The 17558-nt window shown below is 39.5% G+C and overlaps 1 protein-coding gene across 2 annotated transcripts in view; it reads right to left on the minus strand.

Moving 5' to 3' along the window:
* The window catches only part of ctnnd2a (catenin (cadherin-associated protein), delta 2a), a 249046-nt gene that overhangs the window by 149548 nt on the left and 81940 nt on the right, over positions 1-17558 (minus strand). For both annotated transcript variants that reach the window (XM_027274434.1, XM_027274435.1), the window contains exon 3: positions 6711-6823. In XM_027274434.1, the coding sequence (XP_027130235.1) occupies positions 6711-6823 (113 nt within the window). The remainder of the gene's footprint in view (positions 1-6710; positions 6824-17558) is intronic.

Consider the following 17558-nt stretch of genomic DNA (forward strand, 5'->3'; position numbering starts at 1 on the left):
CTGGAGGTAAGTGAAGACTTTGGTTTATTAGCACAGTGGGGATGCAATAAAATAAAATAGTATTTGTAAAAACACAAGAATGAAAACTAAAGACGATGGAGAGATGGATGTAGAGGAAGGGAAACACATGTGAAAGAAAATGAGACGAGAACAAGCAAAAGACAGAGAGTAAAGAACAGTGGAGAAAAATGAAAAATAATAAATCAATGAACCTACTGTATTCTGTGGCCGCCACAAGGTAATGAAAGCTATTTATTAGCCATCTGTCTATCTCTCTGTCCCTTTTCTTTTCCTTTCTCTCTTTCCCTCACTCAAAGTAATGCAGCTTTCCCCCGCCCACAGCATTGATACGTCCATCTCTCTCCACTAAGCGCCAACAATTCCATTAAGCGCAACAAAACACTCATTTAGAGGTCACATTTGTTTCGCTCAACTTCACTTCTTCATCTGCATACCAACTGAGTGGATGTCGTCCTCAGCTTTGATTCCTGTTATTGGATATGACCTTTCTGCTTTGAAATAATTGCAGGATTATAATGGACTTTTCCTTTAATGACATGGCTTTACAACAACTGCACTTTTTCCTTCTGTGTGTCATTTGTTCTCAAGCATAACTGACTGCTGTAATTTCTACATTGCGTCATTTATCACATCATACTGTGTATGTATAAATACTTCATAGTATTAGCCACAAGTCATCAAGCTGGTGCTGTGTTTGCAATGCTGAGCCACTAGAATATGACAACAACATAATTAAATTTAGTCAGCAAATCCATACGCTTACGTGACATCTCATATATGGCTTTAATAATCTACTGCCCCGAGTTACGATTAGCTAAGTAGCCAGCTTCACATTATTTCCTCAACAGTTCACGGGCAGTGCTTTAATGCACCACAAATGCGTGCCAGAATGCCTAGCAAGGTCACTGCGAGGCAGACAAAAGCTGCGGGACCCTTCAATGATCTGAATCTGTCAAGGAATTGTACATTTATACGCGTCATATTTCAGTGAGCCGCAAAGCCTTTGGTGAAGCACATAAACAAAATCTGCAATCTGCTGGTCTCTGTAACAATTAATAGGACATCAAGGTTTATGATTTATTTTATTGTTCATGAAAAACACACGAGTATCGGGATGTCAGCACACAGAACAAATCAAAATGTTTTATTAGGTTACAAGGTTTTCATAGATGAGAACAGCCTTAGTATTTGGAATCAGTCAGTTTAAATATAACGCCAGTGTTTTGGCCTTGAACACTTGCTTGGCCACATAATCAAAAGCTTTCCATATCTAAAGAACATTGTGGAACTTTGGGAATAACGTGATAATGAAAATAATGTAAGAAAAACTCAATCTCAACTTAGACTTAACAGTCTTCTTTGCAATTTAAAACTTTGAAACATATCTACAAATCATAGTACTGAAATCACCTTCCACTACATCTTCATTTGCAGGAGAACATTCCCTATAGATCCCCTATATAATGTAATTTCATATTCCTAATTTCAACATAATTTGGTGCTGTATCCATGTTTGTCTTGTCATCTCTATAATGCTGAAAATAAATTAGAGTACTAATTGAAATACATCAACCATAACTTCAGCGGTATACCCCTTTAAAGGAGCACTGAGGGCTTGAGCTGCATAGCCAGTCAAGCAGAAAAGGCAGCAGGAGCAAACGTTTCCCACTGGCTGCCACTTACCACTAATGTTAGAAAAATGATGAATTAGTCTCGGCATGGCGTTTGGAGTCTACGTGTTTGCATGTGCATGTGTATGTGTACCAGTGTGGGTTTCCTGTAAAGTGTATGTCGCCTGCCAACAGTTCACAGTGTGAACAGATGTTCGTCAGTAATGCCCTGGGTTTCTGCACCACAGTCAGGCATTTTTAGGGTCCTCAGCTCTGAGGAGTCGTCCGTGGAGATGCCTGAATTGCTTTATCGAGCGGAACACAGCTAAGGACACGCAGTGGCTCACAGCGGTTGCAAAGAACACACATAGCCACACAAACACAAACACAGCACTCACACCGATTATGTGCAATACAAACCCCAAAACAGAGTTCATACAAAAAAAACAATAATACACACAAAACTACAGGTTACCAGGTACTTTTCACCCTGACAGGCTTCTAACAGAGTAATGGACCCACTGTTGAGTGACTATGGTGGAAGTAGCTGAAAGCCCACAGGAAATCTCAGAAAATAGAGACTGTCATGAAAGGAGAAACGAGTTTAGGAGGACAAGATGGGAGTAGGTTTTCTGTAAACACCCCTAGTGCTTGTCTGTGTATTTAACTGTCTCCCTTTTTTATCTTGTACTTTATTATAACATCTATTCACTCAGAGCCAACCACAACACTCTATATTTAGCTGCTGCCTGTCACTGAGACCCTGATGAAGGAGAGGAAAATGAGTGGTGATGGTGGAGACCATGGGAAAGGTTAGGGCTGTCTTTTTGAATAGCATCAAACTTTCTTTGATCATTCACGGTTATATTGCAGATACTAATATCTATACTTAGGCTTGGAACTTTAAAAAAAGGCTCGGGGTGCATAGGAATCTGTATAAAAGATACTGTCAATCAAAATGGAATCAAAAAATATAACAAAAAGGACAAACTTGCAGGTGAGCTGTCACATATGTGTATGCACAAAAAGGAAGACAAATGCACATCACACCTTTTAGTTGACACGCATTGACAAATTTGAGCGCACACTGGGACGGACGTGGACTCGTATAATGAGCTGTCAGCAGACAAAAGCTTAGCTAAGCCAATCCTCCATATCTGATGTGATAATCATAAGATGATGCAACTATGAGACAGCAGACAGGCGACTGCTGGCACAGACATATGCAAGAAGCGTTGCAAGACATACAGTAACACTTTCACAAATGTTTCACATGCTTTGAGGAAATGAAGACTCCAGAAGGTGTTGCCAGTAAGGACAATAAACGTGAATTAACATACACACAAATGTATAAGAAAGTGACAGGTCACATGTTGGGTTCAAGTGAAAGATAAAGCTCTTCTAAGAGTTGAAACTTCCTGAAAAATATCTAGATTGCTCTTTCCTAGCTGAAACCTTGATTAAGTTCTTGCTATGAGCGTCCTAAAGTAATAATACTTTCACATCATGGTGCCGATTCATTAACTGATAAACTGTATCACTTTAAACAAATAGTTCTGTGAGGAATCTGTGATCAACACCAAGAAAGTCAAAGCATTTCCAAATAAGTTGTGGCTGTCAAAAGACTTGAAAAGCTGCCTTAATGGCTAAAAAGGTGGCAGTCCTCAGGGATGACACTGAAGGTATCAAATTAGAAATAAAGAAGCTCAGGGCCAAAATGGATTTTAGGAAAAAGGCAGAGAATCAATTGTGTGCACAGAACTCCAGACAAGCGTGGGAGGAGCTTAAAACAATGATGGGTAGGATGCTCAAAAGACAATATAATGGTTTCCTGGACACGCTCTCCATTTTAAAATATCTAAATCACTTTTATTAAAGATTTGACACCACACATATTATAAAGGTAAGATGGCATCTGTGCCAATGTAATGGGAAACCCCCTAATAAAGCTGTCAGACTAGGAGGTTGGTACCTACTTCTCACTCAGTCCAACAAAGCACTCAAACCTGATGGTCTACATGGAGGTGTGTTCCATCCAGCAAAGACTTGTTTAACTAACAGCTTTTACTGTACACCTGTACTGTGCCTAATATATGGAGAGCACTATTATCAGACCAGTACCCGAAAAGTCAGGGTCTGAATGACTTTTGCCCTGTACTCTTAAGAGTATGGAGAGCATTATCAGCAAACATCATACCTCATGCACAACAGAACAACAGGACAGTTTGCTTAGAAGACATACAGGGAGACTGAGGATGGTACCCTCACCATGGTCAACACGGTTGCCAGTCATCTCTAAAAGACTAAAGGCATATGTACAGATTCTATTTATTGACTTTGGCTCAACTTTTAATACAATGCAGATACATGTACTCTTGCAATGGCTTCTGTACTTAGGGGTGAATGGGGGCATGTGCACTGGGTCAAGTACTTTTTAAATGACCACACATAAAGACTCTTTGTAAAAGAAACACTTCCTGATGAGGTCGTTTTAAACACAGGGCACCTCAGGGTTGCGTTTTATCACTGTTATTATTTATTGTGTACACCAGAGAGGTGACAATGTCTCTGATTACTGCCCAGGTTTCCAAGCTGGAGCACTAGTATTAATCCAGCCTCCTGTTGATCAATGCTTTTTGCCATTTTCTGCTTTATTAGACAGCTGGACAGGAAAGGCTGAGGAGAGAGAGAGGGGGTGGCATGCAGCAAAGAACCATGGGTTGGTCACTGCGGTAAGGATTTAGCCTTGATACATGAGGCACACGCTCTATCAGGTGCCTCAAAGGAGATTATTTCAAACCAGGCTGACACATCCCCATGGCTTGCACTTTGTGACCATTCTGTGGAAATTGTCAACTGTTAAGTATCTAGGAACATAAATAAATGGCAAAATGGAGTTTCACAAACGATGTTGATTGTATATGTAAGAAGGCCAGAAATTAAATGGATTTGGGGTCAGTCTGGTAACGACATTTGACATTAACAAAGAAAAACAAGGTAGCTAGGATCATCAGAACAACAGGAAAGGCTGCCAACAAAAGTCATTGGATGACCTTTACACTAGAGCAGTACATAGGAAAGCTTTGTCCATCATTGGCGAAACTCCCTCCATATCAACTCCAATATATGGCATAGTTATGTATAGGTTTGCCCTCGTATGGACATAAATAACAAAAGATAGATATTCAAATAGTTAATAACGGAATAGTCAAATATAATTTTTGGCCAATTTTGACCACACTACGATACACTGTGTGTATGTTTTATTTAGTGAATTGATGTAATGTTTGTGTCTAATGAGAGAATTGTATCCGGTTTAACCAGATACAATTGGCTCATTACACACAGTTGGACATTAAAGTTGTATCACAAATATTTTTCCAAGATCAAAATTAAATGAACAGACACAGTTTGTTTTATTTATTTACGGTATGTATTTATTTTGCCTTTGATGTTGGCGTTCAAGTTATTTTTAAATCACTATCCAGGTATATTAACATATAATAGATCTTCAACACAGACCAAGGAAGGAAACCTCTAAACTTTCAAAGTCTCATCTGAGACTCAGCTTGAGCAAACAAATGGAGAATCATTTGGAAAAGTTCAAAGTGTCTTTTTTTCCCCGATGTGCTCTGTTTCCCTGCCCACCCCCCTCAGGGTTGTGTACTTACGCAATAAGCTGCCTGAGGGAGTCAGAGGGATGCTGAATTTATATCAACCTGACTTTTTGACATCAATGCAAAATTCATGCAAACAAACAAACAAACAAACAAAACACACACACACACACATACACATACACATAAACACACAAATATATTAAATGTATCCCAACTTTCCACCAAATTTTACTTTAATTTTATTTACAGAGAGGCAAAGACATGTGCACGAGAGAATGTGAAGGGACAGTGATTTAGTGAGAGGAGAGGGGAGGATACTGAGCTCAAGGTTTGAGCTGTTGGCATAAAATTCAAAATCACCATGCTAGTCACATACATCTCCTCTCCTCCATCCATCCCTCCTTCATCTTTACTCCCTCCTTCTGTTAATGGCTCTCTTTCCCTCGTCTGAAAATAATTTTGGCAGCAGAAAGGTCAAATTTATAAATGGGGAATATAATGAAGTATTTTGAAGCTGTGGCTAATATGCTAAATAATTCTGTACTATGACAAAAGGCGTTTCAGGAAATGTAATACTAATGCTTGACTTAAGTCTGTTGCAAATCAAAGTCTCTAGAAGACTCTTAGTGTTCATATATGTGTGTGTGTGTGTGTGTGTGTGAGTGTGTGTGTGAAGGTGTATGTAATCACACACACATAGTCATAAATGTTGCCAAGGGTTGTGTTGAAGTACCCGTTACATCAAGCCCTCAGCAACTTTCATGCCGTGTGTGTCAGTGCAGCATGTGAGAGTGTGCATGTTGTGAAGTGTGCTATCATATTTTCACATTGTTATGGCATGCGTCTGTCTGGATAGCGCATGTGTGAAGCTTGCCACAAACTCAAGTGTTATTTTACCCCATCTAACACCATCGATGACTATGTGTACTTGTGTGTGAGGGTGTTTATTTGTGTGTGATTTTGCTCGCAACCTCAGTGTTGTCCCAATCCATCCAGCTGATAAATGCACCGCACAGCAGGGGGAACATTGTTCTTTTCCAGTAACATCACTCCACAGATCTGAAGAGTGTGTGTGTGTGTGTGTGTGTGTGTGTGTGTGTGTGTGTGTGTGTGTGTGTATGCGTGGTGAAGGTATATAATGGTGCAGTCAGCGTTAGTGTCACGAAGGACCCAGGACCTGTTCCATCATGCTCTAGGTTTACACTTCTGTGTTAGGGGAGCACACACTCACACACATACAAACCCCTTATGTATGTTTCTTCGAGCCGGGGAAATTATGACCCACAAAGTTCCACGTAGATACACGATGTATGTTCAACGTGACAGTCTTTAAGGGCGCACATGTACGCACAATAATTCTTTCTGTGCAAAAACCCAGCCACCGCACACAAAAGATGATGTATTACCCGATACCCCCCACAACAGGCACACACAGAGAAAAACAGGATTTGCATGTTACCTGATGCTGCTCATGCTGCCTGCCTCTGATCCCAGCTTGCATCTCTCCAGCTGAGTGGCGACAATCTGACGCTCAGCCTCAAGTTCCCTGGTCAGGCGCTCAAACTGAAGCTCCTGAAGACATAGAGAAAGACAAAGCATGTGTTAGATTAAGCAAGAAAGCAGGTAAGAGAGACAGCTGACGCTATTCGGTATGAAAGTTTGGAAGTTTTATCCTTACTTCACAGATAACAAAACGGATCCCATCTGATTGGTCATTAGTGGGAGAAAAATTGTACATTAAAGCTAGTACTAACCATACATATCATTTTTAATGTATGATAGTAACCTTTTAAAACCACCAGACAATATCAGAAAAGTATTTCAATGTGAATAATAAGTTGCTTTGGGACCAGTGCAGACTACTTGTTGAAGGAGAAGTGATGCTTCGTCTGCCGCAGGTCATGGAAGCAGCTTAGGGCTGGAAGACTAGCTGAGACTAGCTATGCAACAGTTAAAAGGGAGTGTGATCATTAACATGAACGTGATTGACAGGTGAGAAAAGGCATGAGGCAGAGTGACTGGTTGAAAGTGTTCTAAATGTGTGAGTAATAAAGCCCTTTTTCCTATCCGCAGCTGAAGCACTCCGCCAGAAACTGGGTTACAAACTGTAAATATGTCTGACGAAGATATTTGTGGAATTCCTTCATGAAACGCGTTTGTTATTCCCTGATGAGCTGCTTTCCTGGTTGGTTAAATGTAGAAATGTTTACATTTGAAAGTGACACAATCCTAAATACATATAATAAATGCATTTTTCTACCTATGCTCACAAAATGATTACACATTTACTGTGTGAATTCACAATTTTTCTCATAAAACATAAAGTTTAAGCAATTTTTTTGCATTTAAAAGACTCCATGCACACCCCAATGGAGACCTTTGTGCATCTTTTAATCTCTGCGACTGTCGGCCTACACACTGCCTTGCTGTCTTTATGTGTGGTTACAGTCTGGCGAGTTGCATGTTCCTGTCAGGTTACACTGAAGGCAACACACTTGTTGAAGTAGCTTGCATGGATGGCAGATTCCGGGGGCAGCGTGAGTGTGTCTCTTTCATTCCGACTACCCCTGAATGCATCACTCTTAACCCAACCCTATTTGTGTGTGCATGTGTGTGTGCACTGATGCATTAGCTATTTAAGTGGGTTACTGACAGTTCCATATCAGTCATCCAGCTATGAGCCAGACAGATGAGATTTCAAAACAGAAATCAATGTGTTTAAGTCTGTGTGCATGCATGTGTGTCTGTGCGTGTGTTGCATTTGAGCCACATGGAAGCAGATCAATAGTGCAGTGAACTCCACCCCAGTGAAGATACTGCGCATGTATGACCGAGTGCATGTGTGTGCGGGAGCCACAGTGAGGGAGCGTGTGAGCGAGATGTGGAGAGAGTGTATGCTGGTTTGATTGGTTTTCTCAAAGCCATTTGAAGCTCTGAATGACTTGATCCCCAGTCGCTATCTCAAGTCTCCAACCTCAATCCCCTCTCTTCTCCCCAACAGTACAGAGCACAATGCAATTCATCTCCCTCGCTCCCTCACCCCTTTTTCACGCACACTTACAGCAACCACTTACTTATAAATGTGGGCACTCTTTCTTTCCCTCTTTCCCATCTTCCTCTCGTACACACATTCCCTCCCTCTCACATACACATTCACTTAGGTGCCAAAAGCAAGCCCCCAACACATACATATGTAGTACTAGTAGTAGTAGTCCATTGATCTCACAGTAGGAAATTCCTTTATCTGCGAGGCATTACCATACTGTATGATATATGAAAGTGAATCAGTGCACTGCTCCTATGCTGTTAAGTTCACATAGAAAAACTTGTGCCATTGTGCCAGCCACAATCCCGCTTTCTTCCCACGCTTCTCCTAAGCTTCTCTCCATTCGCTCAGCTTCTCCTTGTTCTACCTCCAGTCAGCAACTCCTCTCTAGTTTTTCCCTTGCTCTAACTACTATGAGATAAATCTTTATACACGTGAAAAACAAAGCAGCAGGTTCAGCCACCCCTGTGATTTGCAATGCACGGTGATGGTGGGAATTTGAGCAGGGTCTATTAAACCCTCTGGACCTGTAATTCTAAATTACAGCTTTGTTTTACAGTGAGGTGCCTCGCTTCAAAGCCTTGCTCTGCTCCCCACAGCAGACTGCTTTGCCACCTTGTTTGCCATAGCTCCAACTGTTTTAAATCCTCAAGGTGTATAAATGCAAATCCCTGCACCTAACGTAGCATTATGCTAATTGATGATGTATAATGCCTCAACGGTAAAGTATCTTAAATGCCTTCGAAGGTAACATGGTAATGCTTGAATGGCAAAACAGATGGGAAACCTACACTGGTTCTGTATGGGGGTAACATTAGTTAAATTATGCATAACCTTTTGTCACACATTTTATTCATTCAGTTCCCTTCACCTAAGGAACAGGTTTGCTGTTGATATGTTACAATAAATTATGTCTAAGTTACTGACAAAGGCTTTCAGAAGCATATTAATGAATGGGCCATGGTATAGTACCAGCATTTCTAGCAGGTGAGTGAGTTTAACTGACTTGTCCAATTACATGCAGCAATGCCTTTTGATTAGCTGAGACTACATGGCATTAACAAGCACCTTTGAAGCCACTGCAACTAATGCAGAAACAGAGGTTGCTTCATTTAGTAGTTTAGAAAGTCTGTGCTACAGTGACCTACACATGTCTCTTTGTATTGTATTGTAAGTACTACAGCGCACCACCACTGTAAGGATTGCTGCTGTAACACACTGCCACATCAGTCAACTATACTTGTAGTAAATGTTGACACAATAATTACTACGCAAAAGAAATCTTGCCAACTTTACATAACAAAGCCTACATTATATCACATTCTTTCAGGAGAACTGGTTTTGTTGAATTATGTTTTTAACACGGCACACATCTGCCAGCTCAATAACATTTGACTCGGTTTAAACTTACTCATGTGCTCATTATGAGAATCATAAAGCACAGTAAACACAAAATCTATAGATGGATGGAAAGCATTAGTCCTTGTTTCACGTTATTGACATAATGGAAATGTAACTGGAACGCAATAAAAATATACAAGTAATTAAACTTCTATCTGTAACATGCCGCTAAATCTTTTGTTGTACTTGGACAAATCTTTATGTTTAGGCACTTAGATAAGTAAATTTGGAGACAAACAGTTATTTCTGTCTTGCTGTACATTTACATCCATCATACAATATACATCCACCATGCTTTAAAATGTTACTTGTGTGTCATCCTGCTAAAGACAATGCAATAATACTGATTCTGGATCAGTGTACGACTAGAACCACTTCATAAACTGAACAGTGTGATTTGTCTTACCCGCTATTCATTCCATGTGTCTTTAATAAAACCCCTGGTGTTCTGCTGATTTCATAAATTATAACCTAATTACCACAAACAATTCTTTTGTAAGTAGTAGTATATTTTACCTTGATTTGTGCATGGACCACAGTTCAACAGATCCAAAACTGATGAGTTATGAGGAATTTCAGCAGGCACTCCTTGTGCCTCGTCTTGAGTGTTTCAATCAGAATGTACAAGGTGTAAGATTCCACTATGTCGTGCATGTATTGTGTGTATATGGCGCTGCCTCCTTCTCTGGAATGAATAGGGGACAGAAAGCAGCGACCACATTCAGCCACAAAGGTCTCTATGGCAACTGTAAAACCCCATCCACCCCTTAGCATTATAAATTAGCTCCTGACTCCTCCCACACACAGTCCCTGCCCTTTCACATACCTGCACTGCTCTCACACTCTGTCTGTGTATGTATTAGAGTTATTCTCTGCCAAAAAGCAGAATGTGGGGGCTGCGAGTGAAATTAGAGTGAAATATTGAATATTGTCTAAATATAGTGTGCTCTGTGTGGATGCTGACATTGATTCACACCAGGAAACAAGACTACCAATAGTTTGATCTTTCAATATAACTGGAAGCTGTCGTATTCCCCCCTCCCCATCTATAAATATAAACACCAAAATCCATTTTTATCTTGGTTCTCTGAAACTTAACTAAATCAACAGTAGTGGGAACTACACAAACTCTGTGTGCTCCAAAAACTACGTTGGGAACATGGTGGCAGTATTTATAAGCTATTTTCCAATGGTTTGGTTTGACACTGTTTTGCTTCCCGGGTGCCAGAGTCAACTTCAGAGAAAGAAAGATATTTACCAACACCAGGAGGAAAGTGATACATTTCATGAGAGGCAAAGAGATATCTATTGATTGTCCTCCATTTCAATTTTATCTTAGTGTTTATTTCCTATTTTTTTTCTTTCAGAAATATTTGATAAATAATTACTGCTATTTAGACATATGTATGGCAAGGAAAATAATGTTAGAGCTCTGTGTACTTTCAGCTCTTGCTTTCTGGTTTACTACCAACAATTAACACTGAAATTTAAACTGAAAATATATATACTGTATACAGCATATAGAGTATTAGGTCATATATATTGCATACATGCAGATTTGCACTTGCACCCGTGTTTACATGTGCATTGCTCAAAGGAAATCCCACTGTAGGGATCCAGAGAGCATCAAATATTCATATAAAATCAAAATATAACCAAGCTACAGAGAATAAAAATGAAATAGCAAAATAAAAGGCAATTTCTTTCATAATCAAAAGCTAACTTGGTGGCACTGAAATTGCCATGAGAGCTTTTGATAATGTGACATTTGACTTCAGTGGGTAGAATAAAATGGCAGGTAGTTCTTACTCTGGCTTAGTGCAAGACAAGACCCAAGGTAGAATATGACAAATTACTGAGAAAACCAAGGCCATGTAGACTGCAGGGATCCAGCCTTATAAAGAGCCCTTTGTCATTTTTACTTGTGTTCAGATTTTCTATAGAAAAGATGAACTTCACATTTTGATCAACGGAATCTATTTTTTATTATTTGGATGAGTTTTTCAAAGGCAATAAAGCAAAACACAGGCAACATTTTATATCACATAGGCAATAAATATGGGGGCAGTGTCAGTATTGGAGCTGTAAATGGGATAAATAGTAGCCGCGGCCTCATTTAGTTTCACCGCTGTTAGTATAAGAACTAACAGCAGTATAGTTCTGTCTCCGTTAAAGCTTAATTTTCCCTCTTGCCACCATAAAGACATTGTGTGCTGTCTGTGTGTGATTGTCTGTGTGTCTAGCGATAAGGCCCAATCATTATTAAGTGGCCTATGGGCAGCTATTAACAGTGCTGTTTTTGGATGGGAGACAAAAGGCTATCAAATAGAGCTATGACCTTCTAGTTGAGAAGTAACATTCTCTCGCTCTTTCATTCCTCTCCCCTTCCTCAATCAGCGAAGAGGAATGAAAAAAAAACTGAGATGAGATGAGTGGAATGAAGGAGTGGGAGAGGGGGGCTTGTAAAAAGGTCACTCTACTCTCCTCCGTCACTCCAATACATATTGAAATTCCCCACACATCACAATCAGCCCTGTTCATCCTTTCTAAACTTACAGCTGTGGTACATGTAGCCTAGGTATGGTTCAAATTTAGCTGAGATTCATTTCAGCCCCTCTCCAACCCCTGTCTTGGCTGTCACTTTAATGAGAGTGAAAAGTCAACCGCGAGTCGGGAGAGGAGCGGCAGGGAGGTCGGGAGGGAGCAAGCAACTGGAGGGCAGGAAAAAGAGAGTAGAGGGAGAAAGCAAAGAAGAAAGAGAAAGAGGAGATGTCTCTGTTGTTAAAAGTCACATGAGATGATGGCCGAGGGAGGGATACCTGATCCACTCCTCTGCGTGTGCAAGTGTGTGCAAGAAAGTGGAGGACAAGAAAAAAGAGAAGAAAGGAAAACAGATTACCAGAACACCCTGATCATGTTAATGACTTTTTTTTCCCCCTCAAACAATGCAGGTATTATATGTCTGAGTCTGAACATTAGGGTTTACTGTTACCTGCCATGGGGCATGTGTGCTTCTGTTTTTGTACTTCTAGCTAACACCTGGTTTTAGAATTTGGAGCAGGGGCTATTTTTTGTGTGAAGTTACTTACATTAGGTTTTGCTTTGAGTCCCCGTTAATTTGCTTTGGATCATATTTTCCTACGTTTGCCTATATTGATTATAATAACACTGTACTCGCTGAAGTAATCTGGGCAACAAAGTCTTTCAGAATACCAGCCTGAATAAAGCGAACAGTTCAGCCATATCATTTACCACTTCATTTGGAGGTTAATCTGAAAATGGTTGACCAGGTAATGACTTTAGCAATGCACTCAAAACTGTACCAAGTATGGTAGGTTAACCAGGAGCGACAGGCTGTAACCGGCTAAACATTCTGGGAACAATTCACTTTTTCTTTTCCAAATAAGAAGGTAAGATCCAAGTTGTAATATTTTCCTTTAAGATCATAGATTTTAGATTATGCAGTCAGTTAGGGTTAATATTAGTGTTAGTAATTCATTTAGAGACAGTGTGCCTGCATTTATGGTGTATCCCTGTTCATGTGTGTGCATCTGTGTGTCAGCGTGTAGGCAGGTGCTCTCGCCATCTGGCAAATGGTGATACTAGACAAAGAAATATTACACAGCTTGGTCTGGCTTCATTCTGCATCAACTTTGCTCATTAACACCTATCTTTTTCCATAACACATGATTCATTATTGTTGTACACCAGGGATACTAGTCCTTCCTAACACAGTGATGACCAGCCATTTCAGGCTCATTCTAACAAAATTTAATTTACATTAGCGGCATTACCTGAGGGGTGGTCTTTAATGTAATTATGTGTACGACAGTAATGCAATGGAAAGCACATTAGTACTGATAATCATATAGGGCTTCCCTTGAAGGGATAAGACGCACAAAAAAACGACAACAATACTACTTATACTAATACAACCATAATTACTGCTACTGCCAATAATAATTAATAATAATTATAAAAAACACCATTAATGGGGAAACACGTCCGTCAAAACTGCTCCTGTGGAACAACAATCAATATATCCATTTACTCTAAATCACTGACCTCACAACAATAACTAGATTAAATAACAGGCAAGGCCAAACCACACAAGAATTCAGACACTGCTCTTACGGTCTGATTTATTCTGGTTGGAGGACTCACAGGTGGAGGGGGAGAAATAACACAGTTAAGAAGAGATTAAGCATATTTCAGCATATTTCCACTAATGTCTCCTATAAAAAACTGTTCAAAGCAAATGGAAAATATGGAAGTGAAAACAAACGGTTAAACAGTTTAGTCTGTAATAAAGTGTGGTTTACTGATACTGCAGTAAATAAAAATCCATCTTTATTAAATATTTTAAGAAAGAATACAATAAAGAATACTGACAGAATGTTTCAACACCGCATAACCAAAAAGTCTTCATACCTAAACCACAAAGTAGGACATTTGTTAGTTCTTTCCAGAAATTTTAAGTCATTTCTAAGAGTTGAATCCCTCCGATCAACATTTAGCACACTGATGTTTTGTGAATAAATCTGTTTTGTGGCCAGTTAGTACCAAATGAAGTCAATGACAGAATGAATGCAGCAGACACATTCACTGTATAACAGCATCACATCTTACCGAGGACATGAGGGATTCTGAATACAACAAACACCACAGAATGTAAGAGAAAATACACTCCAAGACTAAATTGCCATCTTATTGCTGTAATTTTCACAGTTGAGTTCATTGGCAACGAGAGCAAATGTTTCACAAAGACATGGGATGGTGAGTCAAGAATGAATGCTTTTAAGACAGAAACGCTGAAGCTACTCTATTGGCAACAGTCTAAGTATTACTTTATGGATAAAGAGACATTACCCAAAGAGGAGTGTAAAACTGGCAGTAATACAAAGAAATGAAGTGTTTTTCAATGCCACAGATAAAATATATTCTCACATTTGCTCCAGAAAATCTCAGGAGTAGTTTTGTTGTCAATTCAGTGACTTTGGGGGTTGCGTGCTGAAAATGTCTAGGTTCTCTGGTTTCTGCTTTTGGACGAGGGAGTTGATGATATATACAAATACTGACTTAACTCAAATCATCAAGGAAATCCCTGTCAATTCTGTTTTGGGCCAGACCCAAGAGGCTATTGAAGGTTTTTTTTTTTTAGAAGAACACATTTGTACATGGAGCTACGTATGTAAAAAGGTCCTTTGTCACATTAGGGGATGGATGAGTCTAGTTCTTTCATAACTGATGCTCATTTAAATTCTGTCTGGTGCGGACAGCTTTGGAGCCAATTATAACCATCTGAAGTTTGTGACTCATTATACTGGCAGTGTGTTTTACTAAGGAGGCAGATGACATGAAATTTTGGCAAAAAATAGTTTTAGCCTCTTTTTTTCCATTTTACCTGCACCAAATGATCTACAACCTGCCACGACTAAGTAATAAATAAAACCATAGCATTATTCATTGAATTTTAAGGTCTTAAAGCAGCGATGTCCTTCACTCTTACTGGATAATTTGTAATCTTTGCTTAAAGCGGTGTTCATAACCACATTACATGTTCTGCTCTGAGTTTTGAGTATTTTTAGTTCTACTCAAATTTTCAGTGCGAGTCCTAGGAGTGATTCTGAGTTGTTTGATAAATATGAGCCCAGGATTAAAAAATGGTCCAGGCAAAGAGGAAGTCAGGAAAACAGCTTCAAAGACAGCCAAATCAAAGAGCCACATCACTAAAGAGCTATTCATGAGCCCGGGTCCAGCCTAATGGTTTGTCACTAGATGATAAACATTGAAAATATTTGCCATATGAATTAAATCTCCAAACTCTGGTCATGTTACTAGTGAACCATCAATGATGACCAGAAGAAACAGCTGTATCTATTTGGAATTTCGATTCCATTTTTTTTAAACTGCATAGACCTGAAACAACAGCTGGGCCATAACAGTTTTATATGCATTATAAATATTCAATACACAAACACAGCAATACTCTGACAGATCTCTCCCTTGTTAAATTATTTAAGGGCTCACTGGGCAAAATGAAATCATCTCTCTCTCTTAGTCCCCAATTTCATTCTCTCCCTCAGTCTGTCACTCTCACCTCCTTGTTCCAGTATGTCTGTCTCATTGTGTGTGTCTCATTGTAGGTTTGTGTGCTTCAAACGGGAAGATCTGAGCCGCGCGGAAAAAGTGATTTAGATTTTAAACAAACTAAAGAAGACCTCTGATTAACAGACAGACAGACACACACACACACACACACAGATACAGATACCACTTAGCTCTCTGTATCCTAATTACAGCTTAGCATAGCTCTGCTCTCTCTAAATAAAAGGAATGCTGTAAAATGATTGACAGTGCATGTTTGCACTTGTGTTACACAAGACAACATATTATTTAATTAGTATATGATGTCAGGGTAGGTTCTGGTCAATAAAACAATCTAGATATGGGATTATGATAAAAATGTATTGATAATGACAATAATCTTTAGACAGTTTTCTCATTATATATAGATCTAACAGCCCATTCGACAGCAGAAATAAAACAAAACAGCCAGTCAGTCTGCATTTTTTGGCTAGAAGTACACAACCATCACCTACCACCATTGTTTGGGCTAACATTACCGCCGAAGAAAGTGGATGTTACGGTGGATTTCCTCGGAAAGAAGAGGGAAAAAAATGAGTGCAACCGAGCAGCACAAAAGTGACTTTTGCCTCTGTACCTCTGCTCTCCTTGTCGCTGCCTATTTGCACGAGGGTAAGGCTGATTTATAGTTGTACTTCAGGGCAGAGCTCACAGTGGAGGGCGCAAAACACACTTTAGACTTTATTTTAGTGGAGTCATCAAAGATAATGCTCATTAGCCATAAGAACAACAAAAGAGTGGCAGCATGATCAATTTATCACCTATGTACTTTTTAAATAAGCAGAACACAAACTATGGCCACTGCCCACAGTAACTTGGTGCCTTGACTTCATCCACATCTGGTTTGTTTAAGTTTGCATAAGTGTAATTACATTGTTCTCTAATATAATCTATAATTATGGAAGTGGTCTGTATATCTCAGTGACAATGCGCAGATTTGGTAAGAACACAAACAATGACATGACAGAGATAAGGTGTCCTCTTTGCATATTATTTCTGCATACAGTTAAGTTGTCATACTTTGTGAGGGTGTTTCAATGGCAAAATCAAAATATTTCTATTGTCTTGGCTGACAGCACTTGTTGCACTTGTTCAGACAAAAGCTCAGGGCTTTTTGAAAGTCTCCTACTTTGAAACCTCACATATACAAATGGCCATTGTCAAACCTCTGTAGGAGCAGACACATACCTCTAATTGGTCCCCTGAAAGACTCCCTGAGTAGCAGCCTTTGTTAATGTCATTTTGCTTCTGTCTCGCCCAGCTCCTTGAGCGCCTGTGTGTGTTCATCGGTGCATGTTTGATTGAATGTTTGTGAACCTGTTGGTGAAGTGCTACAGTGATTAACTCCTTCATGATTAACTGTCCTGAGTAACAGATTGTTTAGTTTTGACATGTGGAACGCAAACTAATCTCTAACTCTCTCTCTTTTCTCCGAATACTCTCTCTTTCTCTGAATACTGTGCTTAAGTTCTACTGTATTTAACTTGTGATGGATTGTCTAATTAGTGTGCATTATACATGAAAGGCTATTCACTACATGGTTCCAACTGTAAATACTGTCATCGCTTTTTCTTGTTTTCCCTTGCTTTTTCTTTAAAAGACAATTCAATTATACCCACATAGGCAAGCGGACATGGACAAACACAATATTCTAGTCCCTTGATAAAACACTGTATATGTACTTGCACTTGGTATACAGAAATATACACACAT

Source organism: Larimichthys crocea, chromosome XXIII (assembly GCF_000972845.2).
Source record: "Larimichthys crocea isolate SSNF chromosome XXIII, L_crocea_2.0, whole genome shotgun sequence".
Lineage (NCBI taxonomy): Eukaryota > Metazoa > Chordata > Actinopteri > Sciaenidae > Larimichthys > Larimichthys crocea.